The 16,129-nt window shown below is 25.1% G+C and overlaps 1 protein-coding gene across 2 annotated transcripts in view; it reads right to left on the minus strand.

The window, feature by feature from the left end:
* The window catches only part of LOC122856721 (protein Shroom), a 77,976-nt gene extending 63,944 nt beyond the window's left edge, over positions 1 to 14,032 (minus strand). For both annotated transcript variants that reach the window (XM_044158505.1, XM_044158504.1), the window contains exons 1-2: positions 13,515 to 14,032; positions 3,266 to 3,682 (exon numbers count right to left, since the gene is read on the minus strand). In XM_044158505.1, coding sequence (XP_044014440.1) covers positions 3,266 to 3,682; positions 13,515 to 13,666 — 569 coding nt within the window. In that variant the 5' untranslated portion in view covers positions 13,667 to 14,032. The remainder of the gene's footprint in view (positions 1 to 3,265; positions 3,683 to 13,514) is intronic.
* Positions 14,033 to 16,129: the final 2,097 nt, after the last annotated feature.

Below are 16,129 nucleotides of genomic sequence, written 5' to 3' on the forward strand. Positions count from 1 at the left end.
TTCTTTATTGTATTATTTAATAATGAAAAAAAATAAAAAAATAAAAAAATAGTCTAATTTTTTTTATTATTTAAAATTAATTTAAAAAAAAATTTTATAAATGTTATTATAATTTTTAAAAAATATATTTCATTTATTTATCAATTAAATTATTAATAAAAAAAAAAAAATATTGTTTATATAATTAATAGATAAATAGAAAAAATTAATTTGTAAATAAAAAATTATAAAATTTCTATTAATTGTTGTAATTATTATGTGAAAATGTTTGTTTTTTTTTTATTAAATTTTAATTTTTTTAATATATTTTGTGTTAATTTATGTGGTCTGGGATAGATTAGGCTGATACCAATGAAAAATAAAAAATATATACGAGTGGGATAAGAGAGCTCGTCGGTTAGTCGCGTGGGTCGCAACCGCTGCATTCCTGTAGTTCAAGGATCCCTTGGATTCACACACAACAAACAAGAAGAATACATATATAGTTGGTCATCGAGTATCACATCTTTGTATCCATGTATATAAAATCACATTGAATACGTGTATAAACGTGCTTTTTCCCCTTCTTTTCCTCAATCTCTCTTTTTTCATTTAAAAAATTTTCATTTTTTTTTTTTTTATTCTCTTTCTCTCTCTCAACACCCCATTATCACCTGCATTGCCGGGTTCGATTATCATTATCAAGAATGTCGTTTTTACCTTATCTTTCCATTTAAACATTTTTAAAAATTATTTTTTTCATTATTACTGCTCTTCTTCCTTCATCACCCTTATTTGCAATCACACATTACACAAAAATTTCAAAATCAACAATTTAAATTCACAAGTTTTTCAAATATTATCATCGTAAATTCAATACATTTATTACTACAAAATAGAAAGTTGTCAGAATATAATTTTAAAATAAAAAAAAAAAACAATAATATTAATAAGATTACTATTTTATTAATAATCATCAAATTTAAATGAAAAAAAAAAAAACATGAATTTTTTAACTTGTCTTCACAGAGTGCTAAATATATTAATAAATTTTTTGCCTCCTTCTCCGGATAAAAAACTGGACTAACTGGATTTATTATTGGTCTTCAATCGGGTATACATTTTTTTTTTTTCTTTAATTTTTTAAATATATTGGTGTATGTTTAAGCGAATATATGAGACATTTGATTTTCGTGATAGCTTGAAAAATTTATAAATAAATAATAATTTAAAGAAAAAAAAATTACTGTGGATAATTTTAAAAATAGATTGATGTTGAATAATGTTGGAGAAAAAAAATATAAAAAAATTAAGGATGAGTTGATTGGAAAGAAAAAAGAGGAGAGAAATTTTTCGTATTTTTTTTTTTCGAGTTAAAAAAGCCCAGGGGGGACATATTGCATAAAATGCACCCATGTTGTAAGGTTTGGTTCATGGAACCCTCAAGGACGTGATGTCGAATCCAAGGGCAATGTCCTCGTGTTTATTTTTTCATTTTATTTATTTAAGTTGAAGCATGGTTTGAGATATATATGATGATGAAAAATAAAACCCTTTTCTTATTTCATGTAACTGTCATTAATCGTTTCTCGACTGATAGCAAAAGGTGGCCATGTTATGTATCCACATTTTGCCAAGAATATAAAGAAAAAAAAAAAAAACCCTTTCAGTCAATTACGGGATGATACAACAACCAATTAAATTATACAAAGAAAACTCCAACTTTAGTGTGTTGCAAAATATATAAAATTACATTATATCCTTGAAACTAATTTTTGTATTTTTTATTATTATAAATTATAACAAACAATATATATTTAAGTTTAAAAATATATAGTTGTTTACTTTTTTTTTTTTTTAATATTATTATATTGTTTACATAAAAAATTAATATATATTTATATTTTTAAAAAAAGTAAATTATATATTATATAAATGAGAAAAAATGTAATTGGAAAATTATTTTAGAAATATAATTTTTTTTTTTAATTAACATTTATTCTTGAAATTGAAATATTTATTTAAAAGTTATTTTAATAATGTCATAAAATCAATTCTTAAATATTTTCTATAAAATAAAATTGAATTTTTTAAATATAATTTTTTTATTTCTATTTTTATTTATTTTAATAATACAAAATGAAATTGAGGCGTCGTATGTCGTCTGGACTTTCTTGGAATTTAATGGTAAAAAAAAAGGGAGAAAAAAAAAAAAAATTGTTAAAATAAATATAAAGGTAAAAAAGGTAATCAAGTTGAATCTCAAACTAAAAGCTGTGTTGCAACTGAAAGTTGTGTCTGTTACTTTGGTATAAATACAATCTTTATTTACCCAACGTTTGCTACTCTTCCATGACCATTAAATTAAAACAATATCCCTTCTTCAAGTACTAAAAGCAAAGTGAACACAAGAAACGAGTACGTATGGTAATACAGTCGTGAAATGGTCTTACTATCGATTTCCATGAAGTCCTCAATGAATGCAAAAATTGAAAGAAAAACAAAAAAAAAACATTATATAAATAAATAAATGTATATAAAATAAAATAACAATTGATAATCTTATTGAATATTTCAACCTCAACCTTAACCATCATGAAATTCATGTCAAAAGTTCAAATTACTTTGAGAAATAAATTTTAAATAATGTATATAAATAACAAAATACATTTACAGTAAAAAAAATTGAGTCAATAAAAATGTTTCATGTCTTTGATTCATGTTTTTTGTGAATGTTGTCTCTTTCAATTGTTTTTTGAGTATATTTATTATTATTTCTTTGTATTTTATTAAACTGAGAAATGAATAATATTTACGAGGATATAATATATTATAAAATTTAACTAGTGGTTGCGGGTATATACGAAAGCTCTCGACCTATACGGTGCGTGAGGTCTAGAGATCACAAAGCCCAGTCAAGTTACATCTGAGACATCTGCTTATTAGAAGACAAGATAAGCCAAGAGATAAACAATTACTGATTACTATAACAAACCTATTATTGAAAAAAATAACAAGTTATGTTTTGGTTGTAGATTTTATCATGGATCCACCGAGATTAAAAGAAAACTTTGTAAATTGATTTTCCAACTAAAATAGCTTTAGTTTTTGTTAATTAAACAAATGAATTTAATAATAAAAAATGTAGATCTAGCTAATATCAAGATCTTTAATTTACGCATAATAAAAGCTCTATATTTTAATTATTATAAAAGTTATTAGCATCTTCAAAAATTATAATGCTAGGATCAAAAGATTTTATGCAAAAAAAAATTTTTTTACTAACCTTTTTCGAAGATTTCGATGCTCACGTGTTTCGTTCATAGAATGTCGTCTTTTTTCTTTATTTTTTTTCTTATTACATTTATTATCATTTTCATAAAATGAATAAACACGATTAATTTCATTTGAAAAACTTCTCTCACGTAAATTACAACTTTCAGATCTTGGTCTTCTTTGATTATTTTCATTTTTAACATTATGTCGACGTTGTTCTCTTGGTAAACTGCAATAAACATTTTGTGGTGTATATGTTATTTTTGATAATACTTTTTTATTATCATGATTTTTAGATGATAGAATTGTATCAGTTTCATTTGTGTTTTTTGATCCTTTAAGATGGTCTCTAAGCCACTTTCCAAAACCACCACTGCCACTATTTTCTCCAGGCATTATTCCATGGTGGTCTTCTGAAGACTTGCTCCTAAAAATCAAAAAATAATATATATAAATAATCAGTTATATATTTATTATCAAGTTAATAAGACAAATAATATTTAAGCAAATATAAAAAGGAGAAATTTTAAAAGTGAGTGAATAACTCGGTCGTGTCCTCCTCGAGGTCGAAATAATATTACAAAAATAAATTTAAGTATCATTGATCATTTTTGTGTGTTTTTAAGTATTTAATATACAATCGACATGCAATAACAGACTCTTTGAAGTTACACTTTGAGTATTCCGAAAAATAAAAAAAAAAACAATTTTTAAAAAACCATAATAACGGAGTCTGTCATTGCGTGAAACGTAAAATTCTTAAAAAGTTATAAACAGAAATGAAAAAAAATAAATAAAAATAATATTAAATAAGTGTATGAAAAGTAAAAAATATGATGGTGAGGTGTAAAACGAGGTCGGATGAATGACGAAGGATTATTAAGCCTCAAGTGAAACCAGGGCGGATGATGTTTTTTTTTTTTCTGTTTTCAAAATTAATGAAGGGTCTAAATGAGACACTGAGAGAGGGTCCCTTTTAGTAATTGTATATGGGTTTTTTTTTTTCGAAAGGTATGTTCGTGATGATGACCTTGGCAAGGTCATTGATGAGTCTGGCCATGTACGGTAGGCGGAGCCACCTTCAGATCATCAAATTTAAAATTGATAAGTGATCCACATTATCGACTATATCAGTGACAAGTGTTGATAGTTATTTGAAGATAAAAATTATGTATTATTAATGAAAATTAATTTAATAAATAAATAAACAAACGTAATGATATTTTAGATGTTTGGGAAAAAATTAAAAGACAATTTTATAGGTATTTTTTTGTACTGGATGTAAAAAAAAATATTTCAAGTAGTAAAGTATATATGTGGTCAGACAGGGCATACATTTTAAATGTTTTTGATATTTTTACTCTTTTTTTTTTTTTTTGGTAATGCATTACCATGGTGAACTAAATAAATGTATTGAATTTGAGAAATAAAAAAAAGCTGTGTATGTACAATGTCAACGAACTCAATTTCAGGTAAAACAAGGAAGTAAAATGAAGGCACGAAAAGTTGACTTGGTCCAGCCAGAAAAGAGAAGTTGTATTCTTGGTTTTAAAATCCAGTTGTCATTACTCTTGTACACACCATTAAACCAACGGCCAAGTTACGCGACTACGTAAGATTCCGGTTTTTAAAAGTGCTCATCATTATTTGGTCCTTCTTCCTTACTTATTTATTTATGATTTTTTTTTTTAAATTTATTTTCTTATTTTTATCAGAGTTTTATTTATTTTTCTCTTTTTCAAATTCTTTTTTTTTTTTTTTACATTTGCCTTTTTAAAAAGATCCATGCAACAGTTTGTTATTTTTTTTTTTCGCAAAGATAAAACATGAAATGCATTTAAAATGGATCGAAAAAAAATAAAAAAAAATAATACAATTTTTTAAATAAACAAATTATTTGTTTTAAATTAAAATTAAAATTTTTATCTATTTAAATTTAAAATAAATATATTTTTATGATAAAATTATATTATTCAAATTAATTAATTTAAATTCAAAATGTCTTTGAGCTAAATAAAATGAAACGTGATTTTAAAATTTCTAGAATATAAAATTAATTTAAATATCCACTAAAAAATAAAATTTTCAAATTTTTATTACTTTAATAGCATTAATTTGATTTTGAATATTTTAATTGCAATATAAACTGTTGAAAAAAAAAAATTGTAAACAAATTACACAGTCTAAACAATCATATGATATAAAAAAATTGAATATAACTTCTCAATTTAAATGTACTTTAATAAGTAACATATTTATAAATAAATTTAAATTTTAAATGATCCTAAAACGTCAGTTTAACGTGCATGTACTTATTCTGACAGTGTAAAAATATTTTAAAAATAATGAATCAATGTGCCTCCAGGAAATTGAGAGATAAAGAGAAACTTAATCACCAGGTAAATACAAAACTTGTCCACCTGAATAATTTAACCAATCAAAAAAGACCTTGAAAATAACAAGTGTCAGTTAACTTGTATTATTACATTAAAACATATCAATTTGTAAATTAATAATTGTCATTTATAACAACAAATTAAAACTCACATCAACCAGCACATTTGTTCATCAATAATACCATACAATTTATGATAAATTATTATTTCATTTATCATTTTATTATTTATATTTTTAAATATATATTCAAGTCAAGTTGTAAGTATATCTAACACGATTATAATAAATAAAATATAGTCGAAAAAAAAGAGAGCTATATAAAACAGCAGCCTACGGGGCTAAATATCGACATAATCTTTCAGTATGTCACGAGAATTTCTCTCTGCCTCACTAACTTTTAACAGAAAATAACCTTGGACCCCATTTAAGAGATTGCTACTACGAATCGTGGCATGGTTATTGATACCAATTCTTTTTTTGCTTTTATTTTCGCCCTCGCAAAATCACTGGAGCGTATAATCGTCCAGCTAAAGAACAAAACGATGATGTACAGCTAAAGAAGAGAAAAAAAAAAATGTTAAAAATCAATGGATTAATTTCTAGCCATCATTCTCAACGAGAAATCAAAAAAAAAAAATGTATAACCGGACCTTATTTTTCACTTTTATTTTTTTTTATTTTATTTTTATCTCTCGTTCGGGTTAATGTCGTTTTTTAGAATCTGGACAAACAAAGAGACCGAACCCTAGAATACAAAAGTAAAAAGGCCCATCATCGGTTGAAATATAAAAAAAAAAAAATTGAAAGTGAAAGTTGGGTAAATATACTGGTCTCACTGGTACATAGAGAATAGAACAAATGTTGAATGATTTAAAAAAAAAAAAAAAATTATCTCAGGGTTGAACAAATACGATACAAGAATATTTAAATTTTTTATTTTTATATTTTCAAATTTAAAAAGAAACCGCCCTTTTTATTTTCCTTTTTTTTTTTTTTTTCGTCGTTGACTCAAGTCGTACAAATATAACAAGTACAAGTAAAAGTATTATCACAATTTTTCTGACAATAAAAAATGATAAAATATTGACTAAATAATATATGTACAATACTTTTTATTTATATTTTTAATATTGAGAGTGTCTTTGTTACTTGCCGAAGGTCAAAAAAACAACAACTTAAATTCTTTTGCTTTCATATAGAACAAAGACAATTATTGTATTCACAACTTTCAAAGTTTTTTTTATTTTTGATAATCATCAATTCATCCATGAAATCATAGCAAATAATAATTACCATTAATCGTTTTAAATTAAAAAAAAAATTGATTAATCAATAACATAAAAAAAAAAAAGAAAACTAGTTGAATATATTTTCTATAAAAAAAGCCTAAAATCAATATAAATATCTAAAATAAAAAACACATTTAAATTTAGCATTTAAAAATGAAATAAATTTAATTTTTTTCATTGCGATAATTGAAATAATTATATGTATTATTTGAGTATATAATTAAGTGTATGTTTAGCTTCTGTGTTTGACAAAAAAAAAACTACGTCATTAGATGAAAAATAATATTAAAAAAAAAGTATCTAACGGTAATGCCGTTACTCCCCAAAGTAGCACCAAAATGTTAATAAATAAATAGTTTATTTTTTATTACAAGGATGATCATTATATCAAGCTTCAAAGTGAAAAGTAAAAAATAAAAAATCACATATCATTATGTCACACGAACTTCACCTTAATGATACACGAAGTAAATAAACAATCATATTATTATACCGGATATTGTATCGATATAAAGTTGATAAATCGAATTGACTTTAAATAAAAAAATAAACATCTTGACTTGTATGTGACTTGGTATTTGGAACAGGAGGTTCTTGTCGAAGGCGTTTGTAATGTGACTAAAAATAAATATATATAAATAAAATAAATAAAACGAACAAACGAACAAACCAACAGAAAAAAAACAACATTGAATATTTTTATTTAAAACAACTGTTGAGCCTTGAAAGTTGGGTCACAGGTCAAACCCGCATCCAATTCACTTCAGTCCAGTTTTAACCCTGATAAGAAATTCTCTTATTTTCTCTCGGTCATTCTTGTATCCTTTTTATTTATCATTATTATTTATTTTTTTTTTAAATCTTGATTTTTGGAATTTTGTCTGCAAAATGACACAGCAATGGTAACTCGTATTTTAGCAAGTTTCATCTCGTAAATTTTGATCATGTCTTTGTCGACACACAATTCTCAGTGTGTATAAAAATTAATAAAATAAAAAAAAAATATTTAGAAAGGAGGGATGAGAAAAAGAGAGTTAATAAAATTTAAAAAAATATAAATAAAATAAGTAAAAGAAGGTGGTGCCCTGACCACAGTCTGCAAAAATGGCAATCGTGCATTTTAATGTTGGCCTTGGTAGCCATTGTGTCCGCCTCTTTCTACACTCCATTACCCCTTTTCATTGTCACCCTGTTATTGTTTTCTTTTGTTCACCAAACTTGGCGAACATCATCAGCTATTAATGATTTTTTATTGCACTTTTAAATACATATATATTATATTTTAATTTTTTTTTTTTTCAGCAACAATAATACACTGTAAAAAATTTTTATTATTTTGTCATTTTATTACATCTGGAAATTTATTGTTAATAATAAGAAAATTATTTTGTTTATTTAAATGGTAAATTTTTGAATTACATGGAATTAATTTTAGACAAAAAAAAAGTGTATTATTTTTATAATTCTTTCGATAGAAATTATGTACCAATCGAGCTGTAATAGTGGTTATACTTCAATGAAGTTCAATAAGCTCTTTATCAAGTCTATGTAATTTTCTTCAATAAAAAAAAATTCTATTTATAACAAGAATTTATTTTTTAATCGTCAATAATTTTCATGAACAATATTAATCACTTGAATCTTCAAAATTTTCCAGTTTAATTGACCAAAAACATTGTTTACTCTGTTAAACCTGTCAATTATTTCAAATTAAAATTAATATCTATATTTTATTCATTGATTTCTAAAAGTAGTAGTTTGAAATTTGAAACCTCCCTAAATAAATTCAAATCGATACGATTGAATGAGTATATAGAAATTTTTAGTAAAAAATAAAAAAATCTAATAACACATGTATTTATGATGTGCGGAGGAGGTTAAATATGGAAAAAAAAGGCTAAGCACCAAGGTAGATTCTGAAACAAAAAAAAACAAGCGGAAATGAAACAGCTCGATCTTGAGATATGCTCTTTTCTCTCAAGTTGATTCGTTGTTAACTGAAAATTATATCTTCATGGCCTCGACCTCAACAAGAATAATCGAACAAGAAAGGGTGGATCCAAACCGGAAATTTAACAACTATATTCAACACCGTTATTTAAATTCAAACTATACACATACAAAATGAAATTAATACCAAAATTATTTGACACAATTCATAATTTTCTTCGTTTTTTTTTCTAAATAACTCAATACATAAATTTTACTTTCAAAGATTTTTCTAAAATCATATAAACAATATATTCAATCAGTAAATTATTTAAACATATTAAAATGAATGATGTAATATATTACAACAAAAAAAATATAACAACAATAGCTTATATATATTTTTAACTTTCCATCTTTTGATACAGTGATGAGATCATATTATATTTAAAATTTATAAATCTTTTGTGTAATTATTTAATTCGAATCAAATGATGATCCCACCGTTATGAATACAATAAATAATAATAATAATATAGATAAATAAAAAAATGATGATTTTTTATATGTGAGTATATTGTAACAGAGTTAATTCAATTCCACTGATTTTTTTTTTTTTTTCGAATTCATTACATCAAATATGCTCTTAAATGTTTTTTTTTTTTATTATATTTTTTTTCAAAGTTATGGAGCTCATATATTGCTATTTATTGTGGCGGTAAAGGCGGCAAAAGATACGGTATGTTATAAGAATTAAAGTGAGATATATATATTAGAAAAAGAGAAAATCATTTGGGTTCTAAGCGGTGCTCTAATTCCCGTGGAGTTCACCGGTTGAAAGCGGAGCGGGTGAAGGGAATCCCTTGGTAATGTTCCGTCAAAAAAATTAAATATATTAAGCTTTTAAATAAAGAATAAAATATGCGGAAAAAGTATTTAAAGTTCATGGGGTTAAAGTGAAATGGAGTTTTTTAAATTGTGGTTTGTTTGTGACTGTCAAAAATTACTTTGAAATATACTTGTTTTTTTTTTTTTTATGATTTTTTTATGTCGTTATTTGTTGTCTCAACGTATATTTATAATACGACATGATAATTTTTCATTTTTGGCAAATTATATTCAAATGAAATAGCTTATTTCGAAATTATTTGATCGGTAAATTTTGTGTTAAGAAATTTCTTTGTCATTTTAAAAATACATGTAGTAAAAAATATTTGAAAATTAATTTTAAAACAATTGTTTTGTATTTTATTATTATTCTATAATAAAGATTATTATTGTTGATATTTATTTATCTATTTAATCAATATGTATATTGTATTTGTAAATGTCTATCTCAGTTGCTCACAGCAGGGCTACTTTTTTTCGGATACGTAATGCCACAGTGAATTAAATATTTTGCAACATGTTTAAATAAAAATAAAATACTATTCAAGGAAGTTATCAAATACAAAATATTAAATACCCAACAACAATTTAATATTATGTATTTTAATAATATTCAACTTGTCTATTTTATTTTTTTTTTAAATAGAAATAAAGAAAAATTTATTTTAGCACCAAGTAATGATCATAAACACGAAACAATTTTTCTTTTTTACAATTATTATTATCTGTATTTAATTTTTATTTTCTAAAATAAAAAATATCTATTTTCTATCTATAATTTTGATTAAAATATTTATCTACAAAAAAATATTACAGGTGAAAATAAAAAGGGGATGAGAAAAACAAGATAAAGTTCAACGAATCTTTGTGAGTTCAAAGTTCAATGAGCTATAACTTGTCTATTTTTAATAAAAATATTTTAAATATATTTATAAAAAAATTAAAAATAAATTTTTATCTTTTTAAAATAAAAATGAATCCGTGATTTCTGATTTCTCCCTATAGTATATAGTTTCTCATAATCTCATCCCCCATTCTGTCGATATTGTGGCCCTTCGATGTACATAAGGGCCCGATATAGGATTTATCGACTGGCCCCGGGTCAGGGTCTTGAAGTATATAGAAACTATTACGTTAGCCCGACTACATTTATTATTATCATTTATTTTTATATTCTTGATTCAAATAGCCAATTGGAAAGCCGGCCCAGACAAACTTAAAGAAAGAAATAAGTAAAAAAGGGAGGTAATAAGAGGCGGACAAGTCCCAGAGTTTGTTATATATATACAAGTATATACAGACAAGTGGAAAATACAAGTGGAAGCTATAAATCCTTGGATTCTTTCGATGCTACATTTAGTATGTATATATATGTGGATCGAACAGACAAAACGGATATCGTTGCGTTTATAAAGAAAAATAGAATTTAAAAAAATATTTCATAATAATAAAAATGAAATAATAAAAAAAAAAATATACATATGAGAATAAGAGACCGGAAAAATACCGCTTCGGGTGCACCTTTCAAATACAGGCATTTTATTAGCTTGACAGGGCGGAATATATTGTCGTCAATTAGAGACGATGTGTATACACAAACACACAGGAATTAAAGATTATTATCAGTTCAAAAAAAACCTAAATAATAGCATTTTTTTTTTGTGCAAAAATTGTAAAAATAAATGCAATTATTTAGAAAATAATTTAGCAGAAGATACGTAATATTTTTTTCGTTTTGAAAATTGATATAATTTTTAAAAAGAAAAATAAAATTTATCGAAGGAAATTATTGATTTGATTAGCTCATTGAACTTCATTGAAGTATGACCATGATTTTCTCGGTAAATTATTATTTTTTCTCTGCACGTTATATAGTTTTTTTTTTTTTTTTACAAAAATACGGAAAATTTATATGCTCATTCAGTCGTATCAATGCATTGAATATTTTAATTTATTTAGGGCGTTTTTAAGCTGCAACATATCATTATAAATAAATGGATAAATTATAGAAATTAATTGATTTGACTGCCAAGTTCAATTTAACAAAGTATAATTGTTAAAAAAATAAATTTCCCAGTTTATAAAAAAAAAAAAAATTGAATTACATTTTATCAACTTTAATTATTAAAATTTAAGAATTAATAATTTTTTAATAATAAAAATCACAATGTAATTGTATCCAGGATATACCAATAATAATAACAACAATAATGGGGGTAATTTTTTTCTTGATACCTCGTAGAGTAATGGTCCGCAAGATCGTGGCATTGGGGTCGGAGCACCGGTGAACCCAACACAAGAATCTTAGATTTTAGATTACAATTCTTATAAATTTCTTTCTTTATTTTTTTGAATTTTTTATTTCATTTTTATACATATATATACTTGAAGTCTCGTATAACTTCAAGTCTCATATTGACCCTTTACATCGTCATGTCCTGGCAGCCACCCACAACAACAACTACCTCCGTCCTCCACAAAATATATCCTCAACAAATATACATAAAACAAGACAACAAAATTATTTTATATATATATATATAAATATTTTACAACCTGTATAATGTCCGTTATGCATTATAATTGTTCACGACCGATCGTGAATTGCGATACGCTACCGATAATGGCGTTGTTGTCGTATTGCCATCGAGTTTTAACCGGGTGTGTTCATAAATATGTGAGTGAGTCGCCATGTAACCATTCCAAGGGGGTATACAGGGGCAAATAAATGAAGTAATGTTGAATATAATATAAAAAAAAAAATTAAACAAATAAATAAATAAAACAATTGTTTGTTTAGCAAAAAAAATCAACGACAAAGTTCAAGAAGCAAATGAAGACGAAGTAAAAAGATGAGAGACAAGAGGAAGGACATTAAAGAAAAATTGTAAGCAAGAAAATAAGGCAATTCATTAGTCTAACAACACGGAAGTGTTGAATATAAATAAATGAAAAAAAAAAAAAAAAAAAATTAAGGGGTAAACTTGTTGTTTAATAAGCGTGTGTGGTCGCTTTAACAAAATTATAATAATTATTATTTTAATTTTCAATTGTTTATACTTATTTATTTATTAAATTTTTATATTATTTATTTATTTATCCTTCGATCGTTATTTCAAGTTACCGGGTATCTGTATTTTTAAACGAGGATATATTTTATTATGTACATGAGGACTTAGTGATGGCTTTTAAGTTTTATTTTTACCATTAGCAACATTTACAGAAGCTCATGCAATTTTTGCATTAAAATTGAATGAATGTTTGTAAAATAAGTATAATATACTATATTTATTTTCTGTTTATATATATTATATGATATGTGAAGTTTAGAGTTGAGTAATAACATGCAAACTTGAGTTGAAGTAGAGTCGGACTAGGGTCGGAGTTAAGTCGGACTATAGGGTCGGAGTTAAGTCGGACTTGGGTCCGTGGAGAGTCGGTTTTGAGTTCTTGAGTCGATTAAACCAAGTTCCAAGGGTTTTATGTGGCTTTTGAAGTTGAATATTGCAACATGATATTATTTGCAATGTCTGAATGACCAGGTAGGTGGTATCATTTCACTTTATATATATTTAAACAATAATAATAATGTTTAAAAGATTTTAAAAAATATAAAAAAATAATTTAGATTAAAATTTTGATTCAAAATGAAAATATATAGCTATAAATTAATTATTTAGATTACTCGAAATTTTTTGCAAGCTTTAATTAGCATATAGATTATATTTTCGTGAAAAAAAATTATTTTTAACTTACCGATTTGTTGATTCTCGAGACAATTGTCTTCTCATGCTACCTCGACTTCGTATAAAATTAAAAGCACCACTTTTTTTATCTTCTTTTTCAGTTGTCATCTTAGATGAGAACCACTGTTCATTCCTTGGGCCTTTTCGCATCGCGTCCGCCATTCTACCCTCCTTCTATGATTATATTTTTTTTTCTTTTTTCTTTAATCTTTTTAATATTATTTTCTTACTTTTTACTCTCTCCCCTTAACTCGTTCAACGTTCCTCTTCGTCGATTTTATTCAGTCTTAGTTTTATTATATATTTTTTTTTTTTCCTCCTTGCACTGCACTTTGTTATTTTATATATATATTTTTTGTTTTGTTTTAAACCCTCGGTTAAACTTGTATTTCTGCCGACGCTCGGGCCCAACAAGGGGACCACGGTCGCGGCCTATCAACGCATTCAAGAAAGTACAAAACAAAAACTCACTGTACCTCTGTCCTATTGGTCCCACGACTCCAATTAAAATAAAAAAAAAAAAACAACGAATTCAATCAAATAAAATTCACTCCATCACAATAATAAGAATTTCTTTTTTTTTTTTTTATTTTTTAATTATAAAATACTTTTAAAATAATCCAAAAAACATTTACTAAATGTCCAAAATAATTTTTTCATTTTAATCAAATTATATTTATCAATCCACATTTTGTTATTTTTATTATACCAAATATCATATAATAAAAATTCTCAATTTGGTCAAGTCTTAAATTGTGTAATATTGATGACACATTTAGCCACTTTCTTGCGTATATAAATAAAATTAAAAAAAAATATAATAATTATTCAATATAACATGAAGAAAGACAGCAAAATATTTAAATTATTTTTTGATATTAGAAATTGAAATTCCGTTTTGAAGAATTGAGATAAGAAAAACTTTGAAAAACAAATTAAAATGTTGATTTTGTATTTTTTGTTATTACTCAAGATATTATTTAATGATTTTTTTTGATTTTTTGAATAAAACACGTCGAGTCTAAACGACGCGTCGAATGATACTGATTCGGTTATTCAGACTTTCTTCTTGTTGTTGTTCTTCTTGTTCTTCTTCTTCGTCTTGAAGCTTCCACCACTATTGCTTGCTATTGCTACCATCATCAGACCAACAACTAACTTGATTGTAGTTGGTACTCACTTCTTTGCTAGTGATTTGCTTTGAGGATTTTTTACCTCTTACCACATACTGTAGAGTTTTTAAGTGTAGGTACATTATACCTTTCCCTCCCTCGATTATTTTTTATTTTTTATTTTCACCTTACTTACATGTGATTTTCTTTATTCAACCAACACACTTTCCCACCCTTTTATCTTTCTTCCACAATTTTAATCTATATACCAACTTATTCCCCTCATTTTTTTTTTTGCTTTTTTGCTGCATTTTAACTGCTACTGTATATGTGCACCATTAAAGTCAAATTCACAAATTTTTTTAAGGTGACAAAAGACAAACTTTATAGACGTAATCAGTTGTTTTATGAATACTTAATATGGATATGAATATGCAACTCATTCAATGAATCTCAATTTATTTTTTATTCTCTTCATTTATGGAGTTTTATAAATTTCATTTTTTTTTTTTTCTTCATGATGGTAAATGATAAATTATTTGGAGTATACCTTGAACAAATTTGGACATGTTTAAATGAATCCAAATGAATATATTGAAATTTATCCTGAAATTATTTGAATCATTAAAAATAAATAATTATACATAAAGGATTTTTTTTTTTATGGTGTTTTAATTATTTATTTATATTTTTTTAATTTTTATTTTATAATTGAAAAATTATAATGATTTATATACTTACAATCGTGATAATGAAATTATTAATATTTTATTGCTTTTGTGTAATAAAACCAATGTATACTTTACTTGTATTTATTTATTTTTGTTGTGTATTTATCGAGGTGGTTAATGTTGATAAAGGTTGACTGACCACCCCAGCCTATTTTTTTTTTTGTCAAGCTAGTGTGTGATGAAATGTCCAGGTGCTTATCGACACTTTTATTTCATCAGTGTGATTTAATTAAAGTATACATTAACATTTATCTTGTTTTTTATTTCCAAAGAAAAATTGTCTTACATATTGAGGAAAGGATTCCAAACAATTTAAACTAAAAAAAATCTAAGGAGCTAGATTTTTTTCCAGTGATAAAAACTGGTCCAGAAAGTTAGTACTATGTTCAAATATAAACTAGAACCTTACAGGGTCTTTCAAACGTACGTAGTGCAAAAGCTTGACGAAAATATCATCTTGAACACAGTCTAGATCTTGGAGAAAAATAAATTAAATATATAATAAATAATATATAAATAATAATAATATATAATATAATAAATTAAAAATTTGATAATATTATTTGGACTAGTATAGAACAAATTGCTTCAATAGTTGAAACATGCTCTGTCGATTGGAGAGTTGAAGGTTTTCGTTGCAGACAACACCTGGTTTTTAAATCCTCCTCACAGGTGAAAGTAAAAAAGTACGTGAAACTTTTTAGATTTCGATTTTATCAACCACAGATCGAAACGAAATTAAACTTAAAATATCAACAACTTGCATCAAAATTTAAATATGA

The sequence above is a fragment of the Aphidius gifuensis genome, linkage group LG5, assembly GCF_014905175.1.
Source record: "Aphidius gifuensis isolate YNYX2018 linkage group LG5, ASM1490517v1, whole genome shotgun sequence".
NCBI classification, from domain to species: Eukaryota; Metazoa; Arthropoda; class Insecta; order Hymenoptera; family Braconidae; genus Aphidius; species Aphidius gifuensis.